General features: G+C 33.3%; 1 protein-coding gene and 1 long non-coding RNA gene across 6 annotated transcripts in view; one reads left to right on the top strand and one right to left on the bottom strand.

The window, feature by feature from the left end:
- The first annotated feature begins 1,356 nt into the window (after positions 1–1,356).
- On the top strand, positions 1,357–15,979 carry LOC140674388 (uncharacterized). 5 transcript variants are annotated; one of them, XM_072907879.1, is made up of 8 exons: positions 1,357–1,490; positions 5,942–6,393; positions 6,502–7,144; positions 7,580–8,131; positions 9,352–9,477; positions 11,186–11,321; positions 12,889–13,057; positions 13,470–15,979. In XM_072907879.1, exons 1-8 carry the CDS (start codon positions 1,470–1,472, stop codon positions 13,561–13,563), a joined length of 2,193 nt encoding a protein of 730 aa, XP_072763980.1. In that variant the 5' UTR covers positions 1,357–1,469; the 3' UTR covers positions 13,564–15,979. The 5 variants fall into 5 exon arrangements, with proteins under 5 accessions (XP_072763980.1, XP_072763981.1, XP_072763982.1 ...); XM_072907880.1 differs by having other exon boundaries at positions 7,580–8,122; positions 13,470–15,978; XM_072907881.1 differs by lacking the exon at positions 12,889–13,057 and having other exon boundaries at positions 11,186–11,332.
- LOC140674402 (uncharacterized) overlaps positions 7,983–21,100 on the bottom strand; it is a 72,345-nt gene continuing 59,227 nt past the window's right edge. Inside the window, exons 2-3 of the long non-coding RNA XR_012048206.1 lie at positions 8,863–9,005; positions 7,983–8,096 (exon numbers count right to left, since the gene is read on the bottom strand). This is a non-coding gene — a long non-coding RNA (uncharacterized lncRNA). The remainder of the gene's footprint in view (positions 8,097–8,862; positions 9,006–21,100) is intronic.

Raw genomic sequence — 21,100 nt, 5'->3', positions numbered from 1 at the left:
TCGGACAAATAAGTTTTATATTTTCACTAATTAATTGGCCGCAAAATCTATAGACAAAAGATGATTTAGTATAGATCTCGGACTAGATTCACGTACATATCCTCTTATATTGCTAAATTATATTTATAAAAAATTAAAGATAAAATATTACAAACATAATAATCAAATTTTATAGAATCTATGAAAGAAACGTCGTTCTATTCTATTGAAACGAGTTTGATCGTAGAGGATTCTCTTTTTCCTTGAGTGATGCACATGTCGAAATGAATCCCTGTTTCTATATGTATAAGTATGGTCAGTTGTTGCCGCCACAAAATGGCGCCAGCCATGATGGCCGATCGTTTTACCTCACCACAAGGTTTACCTCGCGCGTCCCTCGCTCGTTCCTCGTTATCTCCGTCGTGGCTATACTTATCAACAAGCAAACAAACGGACCCCTCCGCGACCTTTTTTCCCCCTGTACTGTGTGTAATTTACCCAATCGGACTGGACAGAATTATATGAAGCTCGATTTCGTTAAATTCTATCATCTGACCGTCTATTTTTATCGTCCATTAATACAAACATCTTGGCTTACTTGGGTCGAGAAAATATGTATTTTGAAAAAATACTATCTAGTAAAGATTCATTTTTTATCAGGGTATTATTGTTGAAAATAATTTTGCTATTAGAAAAATTGGACTTTTTTTAGAATGCATTTTTTATATCCTTTTCTTGGATTTAAAATAAAATAAATGAATATTTTTGATGAATAGTACGAATGTTTGATTTTCGAGAAGAGAAAAAGAAAAGAGGCAAAATGTATAAAGCATACTTCTCTGATGTCTCACAATTTTGCACGTTGTAAAGGACAAGAGAAGCGGTGGAGATTCTTTTCCCTCAACTGCACGAAAGAATACAACGCAAAAAGAATCTTGAAACCAACTGACCAATGAAACGCGAGGGTCCGCCCTCGCATAATCAGCCGCTTCTGTTGCTGTTCGTCTAAACTGATTGGGTTCTGCATATCTGTAGTGCATGTGACGAATAAATCTAATAACGTCTATTCAGTCTCTTGCAAATTCTCCACGTGCAACTGGTCCTTCTCTCCCCTTCTCTTCCCATTTCCCTTTCTTTCTCTCTCACTTTTGTTTTCCTTGTCGTCGACGACGAGGAATGCACGTCGCTTCGTTTGCTATAGTAGGAATTCTTACCGGCAATTCGCTGCTGTTCCACCACCATTCTTCGCACATCTCTGTGGAACACCGACACGACAAACCGACTCTTCTCACCTACTCATCAGTTGGTTTCCGTCCGACGGAGGAAGCGTTTCTTCCCAACTATTCCTCAGCGATCTTTCCAAGTCGCGGCTATTTCCGACGCGTAGTGTACATGCCATTATCAATTTAGTCAATTAGATTAGTGCGTAAAGTGCAAAAGTTGGGGGACAGCATTATCGAGAAAGAGTCAGGACGCGGCAACAGTTTCAAATGCGACACTCATCGAACGAGGTATTTTTCATAACACAGATTTTTACTCTGTATGAATCGAATCGTGAGATGTAGGGAATAATTTATTTATATATAGAATTAGCGAATAATTTTGTCAATCAAAAAATTCGATTTCGCGAATCTAATGAAATTATGGAATTTTAATTATTAGACAGACTTTATGATATTGATAGCGTTTTTATATTTCGACTTTATTCGCTTATAAAATGTCACTGATAAACTCAAAAGTTTTTGATTTAGATATAAAGAGATGAAAGTCTGAAATAAAATCTTTAATTGTCTCAAATAAAAATATAATTTCTATTCTCTTTTTAATATATAACGGTTAATTCAATTTTTAAAGAAAGGCACTTCTTCATTATTTTAATTAAAATATTCACGAAAGTCATTATTTGCGAATTGATTTTCTTTGCTATTCCATTTCCAAATTTCACGCTTAATTTTACGATAATCGAAGCACTTTTCATTCACCTCAACGCAGTCCAATATGACTCACTCGTGTCGCGTTTACTTCGATTTGACGTCCGCGGCACCGGGATACAGATTGCGAGATCATCGCCGACGGAGATACAGCGGAAGTCGCGCGAGGTCTTTGCCAAAGAAAGAGAGCCGTCGCGTGCTCTCGCGCCGGAAGTCGAAACTTGACATTGCCGGGCGGAAATGTGACGCAGGACAAATAGTGCCTCTCACATTTTTCTCGAGACGGACGAGGTGTGTCTCCGGTCCTTTCCTTCCCCTCCATCCTCTTCACTGAACCCGTCGTATGTGTGTTTTGGCCCGAAACGATCTCGTGTCGCGTGCCTCGAGGATTCCCCTGAAGAAATGACTAATCGATCGTCCGCCAAGATAATCCTTTAACATTTATCCTATTAATCGACAATTTGACATAATTTTTTATCTCATTAGGGATATCTCATATACGTTCGTCAAGGATATGTGTTTGTCATTACGTTTGAAAATACTGACGTTATTTTTTAATTAAACGAGGCGATAGTGTCATAACGCTAAGCCCGAAAAAAAAAAAAAAAAAAAAAAACAATCCGAACGTCACTGCATCGAGCGTCGCGAGGCGATATTAAAGTTTATTTCGGAATTTTACGTCGAATAATTATTATTTTGCACTATTCCAAATCTTGGATATGAATATCTTCTTCAAAAAATTGTTTCCACAAAATTCAAAAGCGCGACATGTATATTCGATAATTTCTTCGAAATTTCGCGAAATATCTCCGCCGTAATTGCTCCATCAGAACGAAGGTTCTCAGAGTGAAAGCAAAAGTTTCCGTAAAGATTACCGACCTAGACACCAATCTCTTCTGTTATCCAGTTGAAAATCCGACATATGACTTTGCTTGCACGATTCCGTTATCGCGACGATAACGCTATTCCGATGCCTTTGCACGCGAGTTTTCGCACGTGGTTGCTCTGTCATTGATATTTATTTATTTGTATACGAAAATTGAAAGATTCATGCACTAATCTCTTTTTCCCGATAACTTATTCGTAATATATAATATATATGGTCAATCGGACTTTAATCGTATATTATATTATATTAAGTAAAATTTTCCTCGGAGAGGACGTTTTGAGGAACATAATCTAGAAATAGTCTATTTTAAAGCACGTCGGTTCTCTTCTATCGCACTGACAAAAATGTCTTTAAATTTTATTATTTGTAAGTCAGTGAACACATTTTCGCCAAATAATTGAAAACTGTTTTATTTCTTTAAAAAAATTATAGTTTATAAAGAATATATACATATATATAATTAATCAAGCTATAAGATATTTTAGATTTCACGAAAAGTTAACTGGCAATGAATCGATTAATCTAGAAATATTGTGGATGCCGGCAAAAACCAAGATACCGGGAAAAGCAAGATACCGGGAAAAGCAAGATGCCGAAAAATGCTAATGGAATTTGTTCTTGGCTATGTAGGTCTAAATGAGACACACAATACATAATACGTAATGATACATAAATATGAATATTTTACTAATGCGATTATAATGTTTGACGCGTTACTTATCAAGCATAACATGCAGCTACATTACAATTGAACATGAAAAAATCAAGGAAAAAGATTAAGCCAACACAGTTTATCGAATAAAGATACAACTGACACAGATACATGCTATTATGATCAAAACTCCAGTAAAAAAATGTATGAGTAAAAATATAAATAAATAAATAAATAAATATATATATGTGTATGTATAGGAAGTTTACTAAAAATGTGGAAATCCCTTAATATATTGAAAAATGTGCGTTTTTGAAAAAAAAGTTTCATATAAAAGTTAATGTAATATAAGGTTTAAAAAGACGTATTCAATGGCGAAATTTGATCATAGTAATTATTAAGATCAGAGCAAAGAACCTTGAATTTCTTAAATAAAATCCCTTATTTTTTCTTGCATATTTTTATAGTCCTTCTTGAGAACTTTTTCAAAACAGTATCATTTTTTCTTTTGAGTTAACTGTCTTGAAGTTATTGAGTTTTTATGATATCGGTAGTTTAAAATATTGATAAGCTAGTCAAATATAAAAACTGTTCATTATCTAGTTTTATTACATTTTCTCAACAAATAAATAAACTAATACAAGATATGAAAAATTATCTAGAATAGGCTACAATATAAAGAAAGACTACAATATGAGAAATCCAGTTCGTTTTTTATCGAGGTCCAATTTTGTATTACAAAATCTTTCATCAGTTTAAAATTGAATCTCAGGCAAATAAACTGGGTTTCTCATATTGTAACCTTTCTCTATTGTACCCTTTGATGTACTTATATGTAACCCTTTGATGAACAAAACATTAATAGCCTCAAAACTAATGAACAGTTTTTTGTTTGATTGGTTTATAGCCACATACACACCGATATTTTACAATAAAAAAGGCACTTTTTTAGGCTTTACAACTTTTGTATGAAATATTTTTTCAGAAATGCATATTTTTCAAAATATTACAAACTTTCCATACACTTCAGTAAACTTTATGTATATATACCTTGTTTTTAAATAAGTTTAGTAAAGTTCATTTCGAGTCCACCATATATGTGTTTTCTTATTTATTACACGAATGTATGTATTTCTTTTTTTAAAAATTAAACAATTTTATATTATTCTTGACCGAGAAAATATATTCACTGACTCACATATGTACAAATAATAATACATATAATACATATATTTACGTATAAATAATAATTTAAAAATTTAATATATATATATTGCATTCATATATATTCAATTACATGACTTTGAAGCCAGCCTTAGATTTTATTGAAAAAAGACGTTTACCGCCGACATGCGCGCGTATGTGTGCGTGCATAGGTGCGTTTAATATCGTGTATTACCTTATCTCTGATCAATTATTGTTTGTCGATTTCCCATGTTTATGCATCTTCGAATAAAATTTTACGGAATTTGTTTTCAAACTTGTTTTAATGTTTCTCTCCGCTCATCTAAATTTTGCGACTGTTCCTCGCGACGCCGAATTTGTCTTCTTACTGATAAACACTTCATACCAGAATCGCCGTTATGTGCCCACACTGGCATAATGCAACACCGATCGTAACACGTTCATTTCGATGCCGTCAATTACAAATTCGTCGTTATGAGAAACACACACACAGACACCGCGCGCATGTCGAACGGTAAACATCTTTTTTTTCAATAAAATGTAAGGTTGGTTTCAAAGTCAGATAATTTGGTCAAAAAAAAATCGTAGAAAAGTTTTAAAAAAAGCATTTTGTAAGAAAAATGTTGCAGTTTAAGGAATTTGACTTAAATTTTTCGAGAAACATTGTTTTAAAGAACTACAGAAATCGTCAAAAATATGTAATTTTTAGGAAAAAACAATGATTCTTTTTTAAAGCATAGAACTAAGGTCAAAATTTTTTAAAAATTATCGATAGCACGTTAAAACTAAAACTTTAAGCTTCAAAATGCTTTTTTTTTTTAATTTTCCTACGATGATTTTTCACTGAGTATCCACAATATTTCTGATAAATACAGGTTTAGCTTCAAAGTCAGATAATTCGGTCCAAAAAAATCGTAGGAAAGTTTTTAAAAAAGCATTTTATAGGTAAAACATTATACTTTAGGAAACCTAACTTAACTTATCGGAAGAATTTTTCTTATCAAGCTGCAGAGTTAAAAAAAATATACAATTTTAAGAAACGAAACAATGTGTTCTTTTTAAAAGCATAGAATAAGGAAAATACAGAAATTTTTAAAAACTATCCATAGCGCGTTAAAGTTAAAACTTCAAGCTCCGAAATGCTTTTTTTAAAATTTTTCTACAATAATTTTTCACCGAGTTGCAATAGTTTGATTTTTTTTAACAGCACAATTTTTTTAACGCATTAAAAGTGTTCCCTATTCTTGTACATAGTGTATATGCGCGATTAGATAGTTTTGTTTTTTACTCCTCCCATTTACTTAGGACGCGATGAAAGAGACGTTAGTAAAGCAAGAGATAAAGATGGAGTGGGAAGGTCATCACGCAGACGACAGCCCTCAAATCGGAACGGAGGATCAGACATCGTCCAGTCCGCAAAGCGTTATAACATCTAGACGGCACGTCAGAACGATCACCACCGCCGGCCATATCACGGAAGGACTCGCCGAAGTCGAACCGGAATCGCCAGACTCCAATTCAATCACCGGGAATCTTCATCAAAGAAGCGAGCAGCCGCAGCAACGTAATTATCAGGAGGAGCAGACTCATCAGACGCATTACGTGCAGATCTCTCACCCGGACGGGGTCGACGTTCAACAACGAGCGGCGGATCAGCAACGCGTCGTTTACGCGACCAGCAACGGACAGGAGTTGCAGGTCGAAGTTTCGGAAAACGCCGAAAACACCATCACGCTCACGGTCAAGGAACCATCCAGGTAAGGGTTTTTTTTCCAGATATTTGGTGCTGAAAATTCACAAAAAAAAAAAAAAAAAAAAAAAAAAAGAAAATAAATAAATAAATAAATACACGACTTTAAACGAAGATACGAGACACCCGCGCCGGACGGTACCGAGATAGATCGATACGCAATGTCGTATTCGAACACTCACGAGGTACGAAGGGGGAATCAGTTCATCATACAATGCCCTCGGCGAGAGCAGCATCAGCAGCCCGGGCATCAGAGATTCAGTCCGCACGACAATCATCAGGCGTCCGCGAGATATCAGGCGTCGCCGATTCTCGGCGCTACGACGGAGGACTACGACGCCACGACCATCGCTACGACCATCGCCACGACCATCGCCACGACAATGGCCTCGCAACCGGGATCCACGGTTCACCTAGGATCACCCGCCCCACCGCCGTACTCGCCACCCATGGACGGTATTCGTTCCGGTCAGCAACAGCCGCAACAACACCTCGTGCCAACGAGTTACGCCGACGCCGGTGGCGTTGTCAAGTACGACCCTTCCGAGCCCGTGACCGCCGCGGAAACCATCAAAGGTCCGAGCACCTACACTACTCTCGAGACGGTCGCCATTCCACCTACGCAAACCGTTCAATACACGCAATATCTGTCGGCCAGCGAGACATTCCAACAGGCACCTACCTACAGCTACGCTAAACCGGGAGATCCTGTGATCCTGGCGTATCCATCGTCGCAAATCGGATCAAGATCTATTGAAGTAAGAGAGACAAAGACAGACAGACAGAAAGAGAGAGAGAGAGAGAGAGAGAGAGAGAGAGAGAGAGAGAGAGAGAAAGAGAGAGAGAGAGAGAGAGAGTGTGCGTCTGGAAGAGAAGAATTTACTATTGAAAGAAATTATTATTGTTGTTTGAATTACGTATCTATCATTCTCTTATATAATTTTAATTATATAAAAATATTAAAATAATAACATTACATGTTTTTTTTTTTTTTTTTTTTTAATAAGAATCACTTTCAAAAACATTTTAAATGTTACACATTTTTATTAGTCCCTTTTGATAGTCACTAATTTGTTTACATTGAAAAATAACGATTATATAAAACAAAAATAAAAATAAAAACTAACATTCCTACTCTTATCTTCGTTTTTAAACCGAAGAAAGATACGAGAGCTATGTTTCGTATTCGACAGGTGGAATCACCGGGTGGCGCGTTTATGAAAGGAGATCCTACCTTGACATCGTCCTTGACTCCCGCTCGAGTTCCACTGCATTACGAGCAACCGGGTTCACCGGGCTCCCAAGTTACTTTGTACGCAGGACCCGCCTCGTATCAATACGTCAAGCAACCAGGTGATCCTTACTGGCAGCAAACCGGTAATACTCCCTCACCCCCGACTTTGGAATACGTCTCGAGTTATCCGAGCATCATCTCTGTCAGCGATGCCACCAACATGCAACTATGCTCGGGCGGAGGATACAGTGTTTCTACTGGGGGAGGACCTCCCTCGGCGTGGGCTACTCTCCCGCTTTCCACCACTGATGAGGCCTTCGACAATACTGTTATAGCAGCGGAATCTAAGGAATGCACCAACTGCGCGTCCAACATGACACCTTTATGGAGAAGAGACGGCACCGGCCACTATCTTTGCAATGCCTGCGGTCTTTACAACAAGATCAATGGGGTCAACCGGCCACCCATGCGATGCCCTAAACCAAAGCCGTCGGTTACACCGGTAAACATTGTGCGAATCTTTATTGCTATAATATTATATATATATATATATTTATTTATTTATTTATATATAACTATATATTTTCTTATAAGTAATCTGTAAATCACTCTCCAAGAGAATAACATTCGAATTTCGATTTTTAATTTTGTACATTTTTATCTCTGTCTCTTGTGATAATCATTAGTTTTTTTTTTTTTTTTTTATATCAATTAACGCGATTCGAATAATACATATTTTCAATCTTTAGCACTCTAGAGATTTGAATTTCCATTTTCATCTTTCTTCTATTATTTTCTAACATAGTTTAAATTTATATTATTTATATTAATGTATTTATATGCATATACACACACGTGTACATATGTATACATATTATATCTTTGCATGCCCATAAATTTTGCACTAGATGTAATTAATCGCTTACAAGTCCTTAGCTTAAAAAATAGAGTGAAAAACAAGAGATTAAAACACAATCCGCGATTCTCGCGTAAAATGCTCGACAGCCGAAATACGTTTGACCATCGTCTAAACGGGGCCACCGATATTTACCCTGATAAATTTCTTGCTCGTCAAGCGTACATGACTTCGATATTAAGTAACGTTCTCGCGTTCTCTCTTTTTCTCTGCCTTTCTCTCTCGCTTTTTCCCTCTCTTTCTTGTGTTTCCCTCTACCGTTACCAAAGACAGAGAAAAGAGGGCTGTTATCTCTTGTTAAGCAAATAATCACTACGGGGACTCACCGACGACTGTTATTTGCTCTAGTTTTCTCGCGCCGAGCACTCCCATTTTCATAGTCTTGATTTCAAAAAAAATTCCGTAGTTGACGATGTCAGGTCTAATGACGTCATCGTTCGAAGAATTTCCTTTCGTCTCTCGAGTGGCCCTAAAATTTTCGAAAAATATATGCCTTACAAATCGTACAAATTATTTGATGTAAAGTAAGAGAGTAACGTCGCTCGAAAAATATGTAACACTTAATTCTATAATTTAGTGCTTATTGAATAACGGAAATGATCATTAATTATATTCTTTCAAATATTTTTTCATGCTCCGTCTTACACGTTTCCCGCAAGAAAGAAAGAACGAGAGAGAGAGAAAGAGAGAAAGAAGAAAGCTAAAATATGAAATTTGTGTGCTAATCTCTTCTAAGATTTCTTATAAATATTTTTATATACGCAATAACTTTTCTTTTGTGTGTTTATATAAAAATAGCAATTTTTACACTGCAGACCGGCGTACGGAGGACAGGAGTGCAGTGTGCAAATTGTGGAACAAACAATACGACCCTTTGGCGACGAAACAATAGTGGCGAACCAGTCTGCAACGCGTGCGGTCTTTATTTCAAGTTGCATAACGTGAGTCACGAAATTATATACATTTTTCCTATCCGAATTTGAAAATTTTGTTAATGTGTAATCGACAACTCCTAATATTATTACAAACTATTTAATAATCATAATAAATAATAATAACAAATGATAATAACAACGCGAGTATAATAATAACGCAGCTGAAGGCAAATTGCACTGATAAATTAAATTACTGACGTATTTAAAAAAAAAAAGGAATAAATAAATAAAAAATAAAAACAAAACTAAACCTTTTTTCCTCAGTATGTCTGAGTAATATTCTAAGAATTACTGTAGCACAATGTGTTCTTTCACTTTCGCGATATAAAAACACCAAGAGAGCAATGGAGTAAATTACTTTTATTAATTAATACATTAATCTTGTTACGACTGGTCAGCGCATCGTTATCAGTTTTTTGCGATCGTTAGTCTCGATAACGATGACTTGATTGTTTTTACACGCACGAGACGACCCTGTAGAGCAGCGTAGATTATCGCGCGGATCTGTGTAAACGATCGTGACAATAAATTTAATTAAAACAGAGATTGATGTGCCGTTGTACTAATATGAATCGACCGAGAAAAATGCATACCTATACATTATCGTGTATATTCAACCTTTTTTATTTTTCCTCTTATCAATCTTAATATTAAACTTCATAAATATTCATATATTTTGATCTTACAATTTGTATAATATATATTATTAATAATAATCCCCTCTTTTGCTTTGTTAAAAATGTATTCGATCTTAGTTTTTTTCTATAAAAAAAATCTAAATAATAGTATTGTATGATTTATAAATAAATTAAATATAATATATAAGCTCTTTAAAAGATATAAAATTAAATTAGAAAAATGGCGAGTAATAGCAAACGCTGTTTAAGTGCGCTAATTAGTGCGCAAAAATTTTATTCTAACAATAAATGACAAATTAATCTATTATACTAACGTACGTTTCGGTCAATTTTATGAACGAATAAAATTTTTGTGTATATATTAAAATAATTAAAAAATAATGAGGAACGTATTTGGCGTTAGAGCACAATTATGAAATTATGTAAATTAACTTTTGACATGATTAACTTCTATAATAAAATTTCTTATCTACTTCGTGAAAATTAAACATTAATTTAAAAATATACAATTATTTATGAATGATCATACGAAAGTCTCGATCTATCTTAAAACTCATGTTTCTTCAAAATTGCCGTATCTTACACAGAAAAAAAGAATATTCTTACTTTGATAATATCTTTAATTTCAAAATGTAAAAAATGTATCTTGAAATAAGATTATATTGCGTTAAATAAAGAAAATTTGCTTGGATGAAGACATTTTATACAGTTCAATAAAAAAAAATATATTCTTGTTACTTAAGAATAATTTTTTTGAATGGAGAGGGAAAAATGTTGGCTAGAAAATAACACATGTTCAAATCGAAGATTATAATTTTCTTAGAGTTAAAATAATTATTTTATTCTTGAAATGACAATTGTAGTACTGAAATAAGATTATAATATTGTTGAAATTTAAGATTTTTTAATTCTTCTGAAAAGATTATAAATTGTTGCGTATATAAGAAACAATGAATTCATATGAGTATATAAGTTTTGATTTGACACTTACTCTTCTTCTGTGTAATTTTTTTTACACCAGATCTGAAGAACTGCGAAAAGAGACAACGTGTCCACATAATTAATTTAATTGACAGGTGAATAGACCATTAAGTATGAAGAAGGAGGGAATACAGACGCGGAAGCGTAAACCAAAGAATCACTCGGGACCTATCACTACTTTACCCGGATCCAGTGGAACCAACAGGGCCGAAAACAGGTCCAACCTACTTGGTGAGTCTTCGGTGAGCAAGTCTATTATATAGTTTATTTTCACTAATACTCTCCCTTTCCTTTATCATCTTGGCTTAAAAAATATACAGATACACACACACACACACACACACACACACACACATATACATATATATATATATATATATATATATATATATATATGTGTGTGTGTATATCTGTGCTCCTGTATAAACCAAATTCTTTCAAAGCAAGCTTAAACTACTTTATCACTTAAAACTATTGGCGTAGAGATAAACACCAATTCTTTCCACGATAGTAGTATCTGGCATATATTCTCGTTTTTTTTTTTTTCACAAACATTATTTTAGACTTTACTTTGGGCTTAAACTTTAATCGATTCGATTAGGTGTACCTACAGGTAGAGGTGATCGAAATACTTTGAGCAATATAAATTCGCACGTAAAAAATGTTTAAAACTATTTTAATACATTATTAAATAATTATGTGAACAAAATCGCGTTTGATTTATGTGAATATCACATATACATTATAAAACTATTATACAATTATTAAAATGTGCGGCTAAAAATTATTTTTACCATCGAAATTATCGATGTTTAAATTAAACAATTATTTTTTTTTATTAGAGGGCAAGTATTGTTTCTCAGGCAAAAACGTAAAGCCATATAATTCTCGTCCTTGTCCATCAGTAGCCTCGATAGCCGACTAAATATACGATGTGTGTACATGTGATAGCGCGAAGGGGGATCGGGACAGTCGACGAGAGCACACAATAACCGATAAGTGCCTCGGATTGGTCAAAGCTCGATAGCGACACGTATACTTCTCCACCTCGACGGGGGATTAAATCGAGGAATATAAGCGCGGGAGATACGAGAGGGGGGGGGGAGAGAAAGAGAGAGCGGGGAATTTTACCCTTGATACTTCAATATATATATATTCCTCGAATAAAATCGGGAAAATCATAAAACATTTATGCCATTGGCATTTTATGGTATTTAGAAAATTTTATGATAATTAAAGATAATCATATTTATTATATTTATATTTATTTATAATCATGAGAAAAAAAAATTAGTAACTTTGCATGTGCGATTATATTTATATTAAATTCTACTTAACGCGCATTATACTGACATAAGCATTATTGTCCGATATAGTCTCTTGACTTTGCGGACTTGCATGACGGATCGTGACTTTTCCACTCGAGCTGTGTGCATGCGTTTATCTCTTTCGACAATCAAGATCTTGGGAATACTTCTTACAAAACAAGGATCAAAAGTCGATCAATGGACACGAATATTCATCTTGATAAGAGCGCGAGTCGATCATTGAATTTTTACGAAATACGTCGAATAAATAATTAAAGAAAGAAACTGAAGACTTATAAATTAAAAACATGAAAATTCGAACCAAGTATCATAGCACATTATTGGACATTAGTGCATACATCTCTTCCACCAGATAATTCATATACACGCGTTAAAAACCGAGATTACTGCAAGCGTTAATTAAAGCGCAAAGTGTGGTAAATAGAGTAATCGTGACCGATGTCGTTTCTTTTTTTTTGTTGACATTACAGTGAACTCGTTGCAGTTGAACGCAATGTACACAAGCGGGGGCGGGGGTGGTGGAGGGGTCGAAGAGCACTGTCTTCCTGTAGGTACACCAACTGGGGCGCAATTAGGGCATGCACACTCGCCCCTCGCATTACCTACCGCCGCCGTATTGAATCGTCAAACCACCCTTACGTAAGTCACTAATCATCAATCTCGCTTGTAATGAGATTTATTCTGACACGCGTTTATGTGTATGTACATGTACGATCGTGGGCTATCGTTAAAATTATTAATAAACTGGCTGATAAAATATAAAACTAAGAGAATCGAATGAATTTGGTATAAAAAGAAAATTAAAAATATACGATTTATGTTTAATAATAAAGACAATGAAATTTAAATAGGTACAATTCTATAAAATTATTACATTATACTTTATCCTAAAAATTTAATTCTTTTTTTTATATCCAAGTAAATGAAGTAAAATATTAATGTGAAAAAATTGACAGTCGCAATAATTATTTGTTAATTCTAAGTATTAATATTAATGTTAATTAATTTAAATTTAAATTAATATTAATATTAATTTATATTTTTATTCCAGCGTGCCACCACTAGAACCAACTAGTCAGTCCAGTAGCGATCTCGCTTCGGTTATAACGTCCACTACGGCAGCACATTCCGAGAGATCCGAGTAGAAAGTCGTTTCGTTCTTATCGACTTGGAAACATTACCGACTACAGCTGTAACAAACTGTGAAACATTTCTGGCCAAAGAGTATCGACTTTACCATTTCTTATCGATATTGTTGCTTATCGACAAAATGCTGCTCGTGCTAAATTTGAAAATATAAGCTGGTATTCATAATCCATTTTTAAGTCGTCTTAAGATTCGGTTTAGATAACCGGTTATCTGAACCGAATCTTAAGACCTTACTAAATTTATTTTACATATAAGAACGGACTATGAATATCAAGAGACTATGAATGCCACAGAGATATCATTATACGGATCATCACATAAAAGTAAAAAAGCATGTACTTACAAATGTTCGGTATTCGCTTGACTATTTAATGCTAAGGAAAAGCATTCGAGGCTTATCGAAACTCGATATGAAAAATAAAATTCAGTGCTAATTGTAAGAGCACAGTGTCAACGGGAAAAGAAGGAGTGAAGTTTAGCATCTTAATTATCGCGAATTTGGGATTAGGAAACGATGATTAAAATATATGTGTTCCTATCGCTTTATATTTATTTAGTCAAGTATTAGTTTATACTTAACAGTCTATTCCAGCACTTACAATAGTCTATTCAAGTGCTTTATGTATATTAATTATATCAATTATTGCAATTGACGAAAGCCACGTTCCATTTATATACGATCTCGCGATTCAATATCGGTAATATTTTCTACAGAGTACGCGTTTCCTTCCCGTAACGCTATATTACCGATATTGTAGACTGTCTCGTCGCAGAAAATACCTGAACTGATGCGCTCCCTGTCAGACGAAAGCGAAAGATATAATTATTTTGTAGAGAAAAAAATGAAACAACTTTATGGAATGTGCTAAATTTAAATTAAAGTCAATTTGACTCTAACTTTTTTTTTAAAAAAAAGAAAGAAATTTTAGTTCCAACTACATTTTATTAGGCCATCTGTTTAAAACAGATACATTTTTTTCTCACAATCATTAAGTTGATTTTTTTTGTCACGTTTATTATAACGCGACGTATGTAACATTTTAAACAAATGATCGATCTATATTTATATGGGATTTGTATTTAATATGACACTTGCGTGTAGCTTGGTTCTTGATTTGCCCAATTTTGTAAATACAATTTACATTGCTTGCGAGCCAAAGAGAATTATATGTACTTATATATAGAGATGTATATTTTAATTTTCTCCAAAAATATATGTATATATATAATATATACATATATATATAATAATATTTATGTTATATATAATAATAATATGTATATATCTAACTATATATTTAAACATTTTCTGCAAAAAAAAGAAAGAAATTGGTGTTTTATAAATATAATGTTTTTCAAAATGATATTGCAGATCTTTTTCTCTCTTTCTCTCTTTCTCTAACCGACAATATTACATTGCATGTAATTGCATACTGATTACGCAAACATATTTTGTCGCAATCATCAAAGAGAGAATCGTAGATTATATGATAATTTAATTACTTTAATATAAATTAAAATTACTTTATTATAAATTAAAACATGTAAGTGTAATAGTAAATTTTTAGTTTCTTCTTCTTTCTTTTTTTTAGTACTAATTGACGTTTTGACATTCTTGATTGAAAAATTACAAGCTGATATTCTTTTGCAAGAGCAAAGTCTTCGGCAGCAGCTTGTTAGGTTTTTCAAAAAATTCACAAAAAGATAATATCCGTAACCCACCCGATGATGTAATTTACTAATTAGAGCAGAGGTTCCCAAACTGTGCGCCGCGATGCTTCAATATTTTCTGAAATTTTTATATTAATTGAAATGACATTTAGAGCCGGTTGCTAACATACTCGTTATGATATAGTATTAAATCTATTCATTCTATTCCTATTCAATGATGATTATTCAACATATGTATTGATTTAATAAATAAATCCTTTGTGAATTTAAAATATAAAGAAATTACGATTATATACATATATATTTAAGCTTACTGCTTAATTATATTTTGATCTGATTCTTGGGGCCATGAAAAAATTCTTATATACTAAGGGAGCCGCGAACTGAAAAGTTTGGGAACCACTGAATTAGAGTATGTATCGCGCGAATAAGATAAATTATTTAACGTTTCACATACTCTGTCTTTACACAAAAAGTCTAGATAACAAGTATTCAACCGTCGCAATAGAAATGCGCGAATTAATTGCGAATTACCATACATATTTTGTTTTATATTAAAAATCTGTACATCGTATAATAAATGAGCATAAAGAATAGCCGAGTACAAAACGCGCAAAATCCATCATCTTTAATCAACCTGTGTATCATTCTGACGCGTCCGATCATAGAGAAATGACACGATAATACTTTGATTACTTCAGATAAAATATATTTTATTAATAGATTAATAAAATAATAATATTTTATTAATCCTTATCAAAAATTTTTATATATTGTAAAATATTGTAATACAAAAAGAATATAATAATAAATAAATGTTGCTATACATTTTTCTGTGAACTTATTGCGGAGAATTATTAAAATATAATTAATTATTAAAAAATATATGTAATGATGCTTATGTGAATACAATTTTTTTTTCGTAACACGTGCTAAATAAAGTCCACACACACACACACACACACACATACACATTGACAATACGCGAATACCATGGGAGTAGGACAGAGGTAGAAAGCTGGACCGCAAGCAGGAAGGTGACAGGCAAAAGAGAGCGTCAGGAGCAGAAGAGGGAGAGGGAAGGGGAAGACGAGAGTCCATCAGCCTAAAGAGCGGCTATCGTGCCGGCTAAGGGCTATTCCATGTTAGCTGTTCTCGCCGGGCTCTTTTTTTTCCACCTCTTCTTTATTCCCCTCCGGGACTTTTTATACCGTGGCGCAAACCTGGCGCCGCCCTCTCGACAATCCCTTCCCCACCGTTCCTCTGTATCCCGGACTTCTTCGTCCGGACTTCCTCCCCTCTTTCTTACCATCGACTCCCTTTCGTATATTTTTTTTTTTCTTTTTTTTCGAAAGGCCCGCCGTATAATTTATCGTTTTTGGTGCGCGTCTCTCGTTGCGGGTTTCCACGAAGTTCGGAGGCTGAGTGGGAGAGATTATACGATTTATCGTCGATTCACGAGTATAAAAAAAAAAAGATGTTCCTCTAGGATGGATCCTCGATAATGTCGAGCTCTCGTTTTAATCGCTCGTGATTTATGCGGAATTACAGGATTGAAAATTCTGTCTGTCTTCTTGTGTAAGAGTTCAACAGAAAATTATATCACTGATACCTTTCTTCTCGTAAACAAGATTAGATGTACGTATCGTCCGCTCTCTTTCTCTCTTTTGTTTGTGTGTGTGTGTGTGTGTGTGTATAAGCGACGATATTTATTAGAAATAAATCCCCGGCAAAAGCGAAAATATTTTCGCCAAAAATTAACAATTTCTCGCCTTTAAACAACAAAGTAGTGTTCGATTCGCTCGTATTCCCTTTATTATTTGTTCGTTGCTCGAACAGATTTTTAAAGATTTTTGTTCCTGGAAATCGAAAATTCATATTGAGACGATATAATTGTAAGATAAACATACGAGAAGCTCTCGGTAAACAAAGATACATAAGAAATGAAAAAATAATATCGACTAGATATATGTAATTTTATTAAATTCAATACATTTGAAAAACTTGTCGGCTTTGAAAAAAAGATATTGTAAAATCAATGGAAGAATAAAAAATCGCAGATTTTTCAGATAAACTATCGCGTTATCAATGCGTCACCTTCTTGATCGCGCAAATTATACAAAGAGATTACGCGAATGTATTACTTTATACTTTTCATTCACACATGCGACGAATGGTACAAGACGTTACAAGACGCATTATCGTCCGATTGATAGAACAATATGTGCATTATGCAAGAGATATGCATCATGATATATCGCGAATGCGCTTGTGGGGGAAGAGAGAAAACAGTTGCAAAAACACCACTGCAATGCGTAATGGATGTTATAATACGCATATTTCTCTTTTATGCAGACATGGAAATTATATGACTGGTAAGATAAACACACGACTTGTTATCAGCGAGAGATAGTAATGAAAAGATGCGAAAAAGTATTTTATAATCTTATGATTTTTGATCAAAAATTGTGTTTAGAATTCTCCAACTAATCGCAAAAACATCTATCTGTATAAATCGGTATAAATGAGAATTAAGTATAGTAGAATATAAACAAAAAAATTGTAATAAACAAAATATCATATTTTTTTACTGCTTGTAACATTTTAAATATATTAATTTTATTATATTAAGCTTTTTACTATAATTAAATAATATAATAATATTAATAAAAGTAAATAAAAAATAAATAAAAAAGTAAATAAAAAGACTTATAATATTAATTATAATTGTTTATAATGCACTCTTATAATGCATTTGACAGTTTTGAAATTTTAATCTAATTTCAAGCATCCCATTAGTACGTGTCTATAAAGAATCTTGATGTTTTATGTAGAAGGTATAATTCGTGTGTATAATATACTTATGCGCGTGGACTCGCGTGTACAAGGATGGCGCCAACATTTCGACGTCGAGAGAGCATCTTGTAGTCGGGTAGTATTCTACGATGTTCGATAGTAGTTTGGCCCAGAGCACGCTGTCGGTCTACAGACACATATAAGTATCTGCATATATGTATATAGGACGCGACACATACAAATCCGTATCCACTAAAACGAGAACTGCAGGAATGCAGTAGACGCAGTGCTTAATTTCTCTGGGCGCGGCGCCTGAACGTGTTTCTTTATTTGTTTCGCAAAAAGCAAGCGGCGAGATAACTTGTTAGAGACATACAGATAAACTTTAGTTTGGAAAATGATTTGTTAGTTTATCACGTGTTTATATAAATCAACGTAAAATGACTTATCGCGATAGAGCCGCATGATTGACCACCTGTGAAATGTGTGTTTTTCCAGCATTATTAAAGAGCATTATATAAAAAAAAAAAAACTGTTAATTTAAACATGTATATAAATATTTAACGCATTTATTTATTAATATGTTATTAGTCTTGTCATAAAATTTTCAATTCTTAGCAATCTCATTGTTTGATAAATTGGAGAAGGTTAACAGTCTTATGACTGTGTAACATCTTTATCGTAACAGATTATTATTAATTTTTTTTTTTCGTAGAACATTATTATATACATTCATTACATATCTATATATATTTAAATCTTTTTAGCTAATAATAAATTTTATCTAAACAAAAAATATTACTACCGTCAAATTATAAACATATTACAAATATTGCACATTTTTAGCTATATAAATTATTTTGTGTAATCTCGAATAAAGTAGTTATGGTCTAACAATAAATAACGATAAGTTTATTTACGAGGGCCGTCGTTTCATCCCGTTTATCGTTCTATTATTGTTTTAATTTATTCAGCACGAACTTTGTTATAATTACCATGTTATCGGCGCGATTATTGAGCGGCGCACTCAGACACGCAATCCATTGTTGAAAAAAATGGCAATTTGTTTTTTTTCCTCATTCTTCTTGAAATATAGACGATCAACTGTTGCGACGTGTGCGATGATTGGCAGACGTCGACCATTTTGCAACTTCAAGGGCGAAGGGATATCTTCATCTTTGCGGTATTCGTGTCGTTTAGCCATTTTCGTGTTGCCGTTCGTGCTGCATCGCCGTAGAAGTCTCTTACGGGCCGTTAAACTGACAGATCGTCCGTTGCAATGGCAACTTTAATTTCAATCGATTGTTCAACCAAAAGGCTTGAATTTCAATAAAGTTTGTTCAAAAGTACTCGCATTCAAGTACTTTCATTCAATGCTTCTATTTATATGTAGTAAATTTGATTAATTCTATACTATTTCACCCTCGAAAATTATGAAATGGATATAATGAGGTATTTATTAAATTATAATTGCAAGAAAATTAAAATTTTCTTTCTGATAATCGATCTTTAATTAAGTTAAAATAAAACGTCTAAAAATTGAGATATATCTATGAAAAAAGAATTTCATTTAAAATAAAATAATTACAATCGATAATACGATTTATACACTCCTCAAAAAAATTAACGGGACAACAATTTTTTGACGAAAAAATTGTCAAACTTTGAAGTGCTGTAACTTTGCGAGAAATTATCCTGTACTGAAACGAACAAAGAAGTAAATAAAAGTTTGAAATTTCTACTTTGGGGTGCTCTTGGGCCCATGATGATACATTCATTAATTTTGAAGTTATGTGACTTTGAAGCGGAATAAGGCAAATAAGGAAATGAAAATCTCAACTTTAACGTGATTTTTTTTTACCGTATCAAACCAATTTCAAATGAAAGGCTGTTCTTCTTTAGCTTTAATTTCGTTTTTTTTTTTTCGTCGTAGGATTTTTTTTGCCAAGTTATTCTACTTTAGACAAAAAAACTCTTTTTAAACTGTAATAAACTAACAGATTTTTGTACAGGAATGAAAAAAAAAACAAGTTAATCTAAAAGTCATCCTTGCGGTTGTCCGCTTAAGAATAAAAGTTGAAAATGTATTCTTTCAAATCTACTTTGTTCATTTAAGATTCGATTATTTTTGACAGACACTCAACTTTAATTAAAATTTATGAAAGAATTTTAAACAGAATATACATGTGGCGAATATATTCTTCATTGCGTCTACAGTTCAAAACGTGCGTGTGTGTCATTGAAGAGTATGAAAGAAAAAAGCAATTTTTTGTCTGCCTTAGGATGATAAAGACACAGGAGAGATTAGGACACCCGTGGTTTATTACTTTCACAGTATTTATCGATTTTAAATCCTCTCTCTCGTCTTTTCATTATCCTAACGTAGACAAATAATTTCCTTCTATCGTACTCTTTAACTATACAGACGCACGTACGGTACCAAAAAGTCTTAAAAAATCAAAGTAGATTTGAAAGAGTACATTTTCAACTTTTATTTTTAAGCTGAAGCAACAAAGAAAGCTGATGAAAGAATGTTTTAAGATTACACACAGTCATTTTAATTTGTAATTGTCGACGTACTGAGATTTAGGAGCTCCATTTAAAGTGCAAAATGGCATGTAAAAAGAAATCATGTCTAAAATTTAGCCATACTACTTAAAAGCTGATATTTTAATTTTCAAAATGTTTTTTTTTTTTCATTCCTGGACGATAATCTGTTAGCTTATTACAGTTTAAAACGAGTTTTTTTGTCTAAAGTGGAATGACTTGGCAAAAAAATCCTACAAAACGAAAAATAAAAAACGAAATTAAAACTAAAGGAACAGCCTTTCATTTGAAATTGATTTGATAAGCCAGAAGAACTCACTTCACTCGGTGCGATACGTTAAAGTTGAGATTTTCATTCCTTATTTGCCTTATTCCGCTTCAAAGTCACATAACTTCAAAATTAATGAATGTATCGTCGTAGGCGCAAGAAAGCATCTCAAAGTAGACATTTCAAACTTTAATTTGCTTTTTTGTTCGTTTCAGTAAGATAATTTCTCGCAAAGTTACAGCACTTCAAAG

This window comes from Anoplolepis gracilipes, chromosome 16, assembly GCF_047496725.1.
Source record: "Anoplolepis gracilipes chromosome 16, ASM4749672v1, whole genome shotgun sequence".
Taxonomy (NCBI): Eukaryota; Metazoa; Arthropoda; class Insecta; order Hymenoptera; family Formicidae; genus Anoplolepis; species Anoplolepis gracilipes.
The sequence above is the reverse complement of the archived record's forward strand: the minus strand, read 5'-3'. Positions and strand labels throughout refer to the sequence as shown.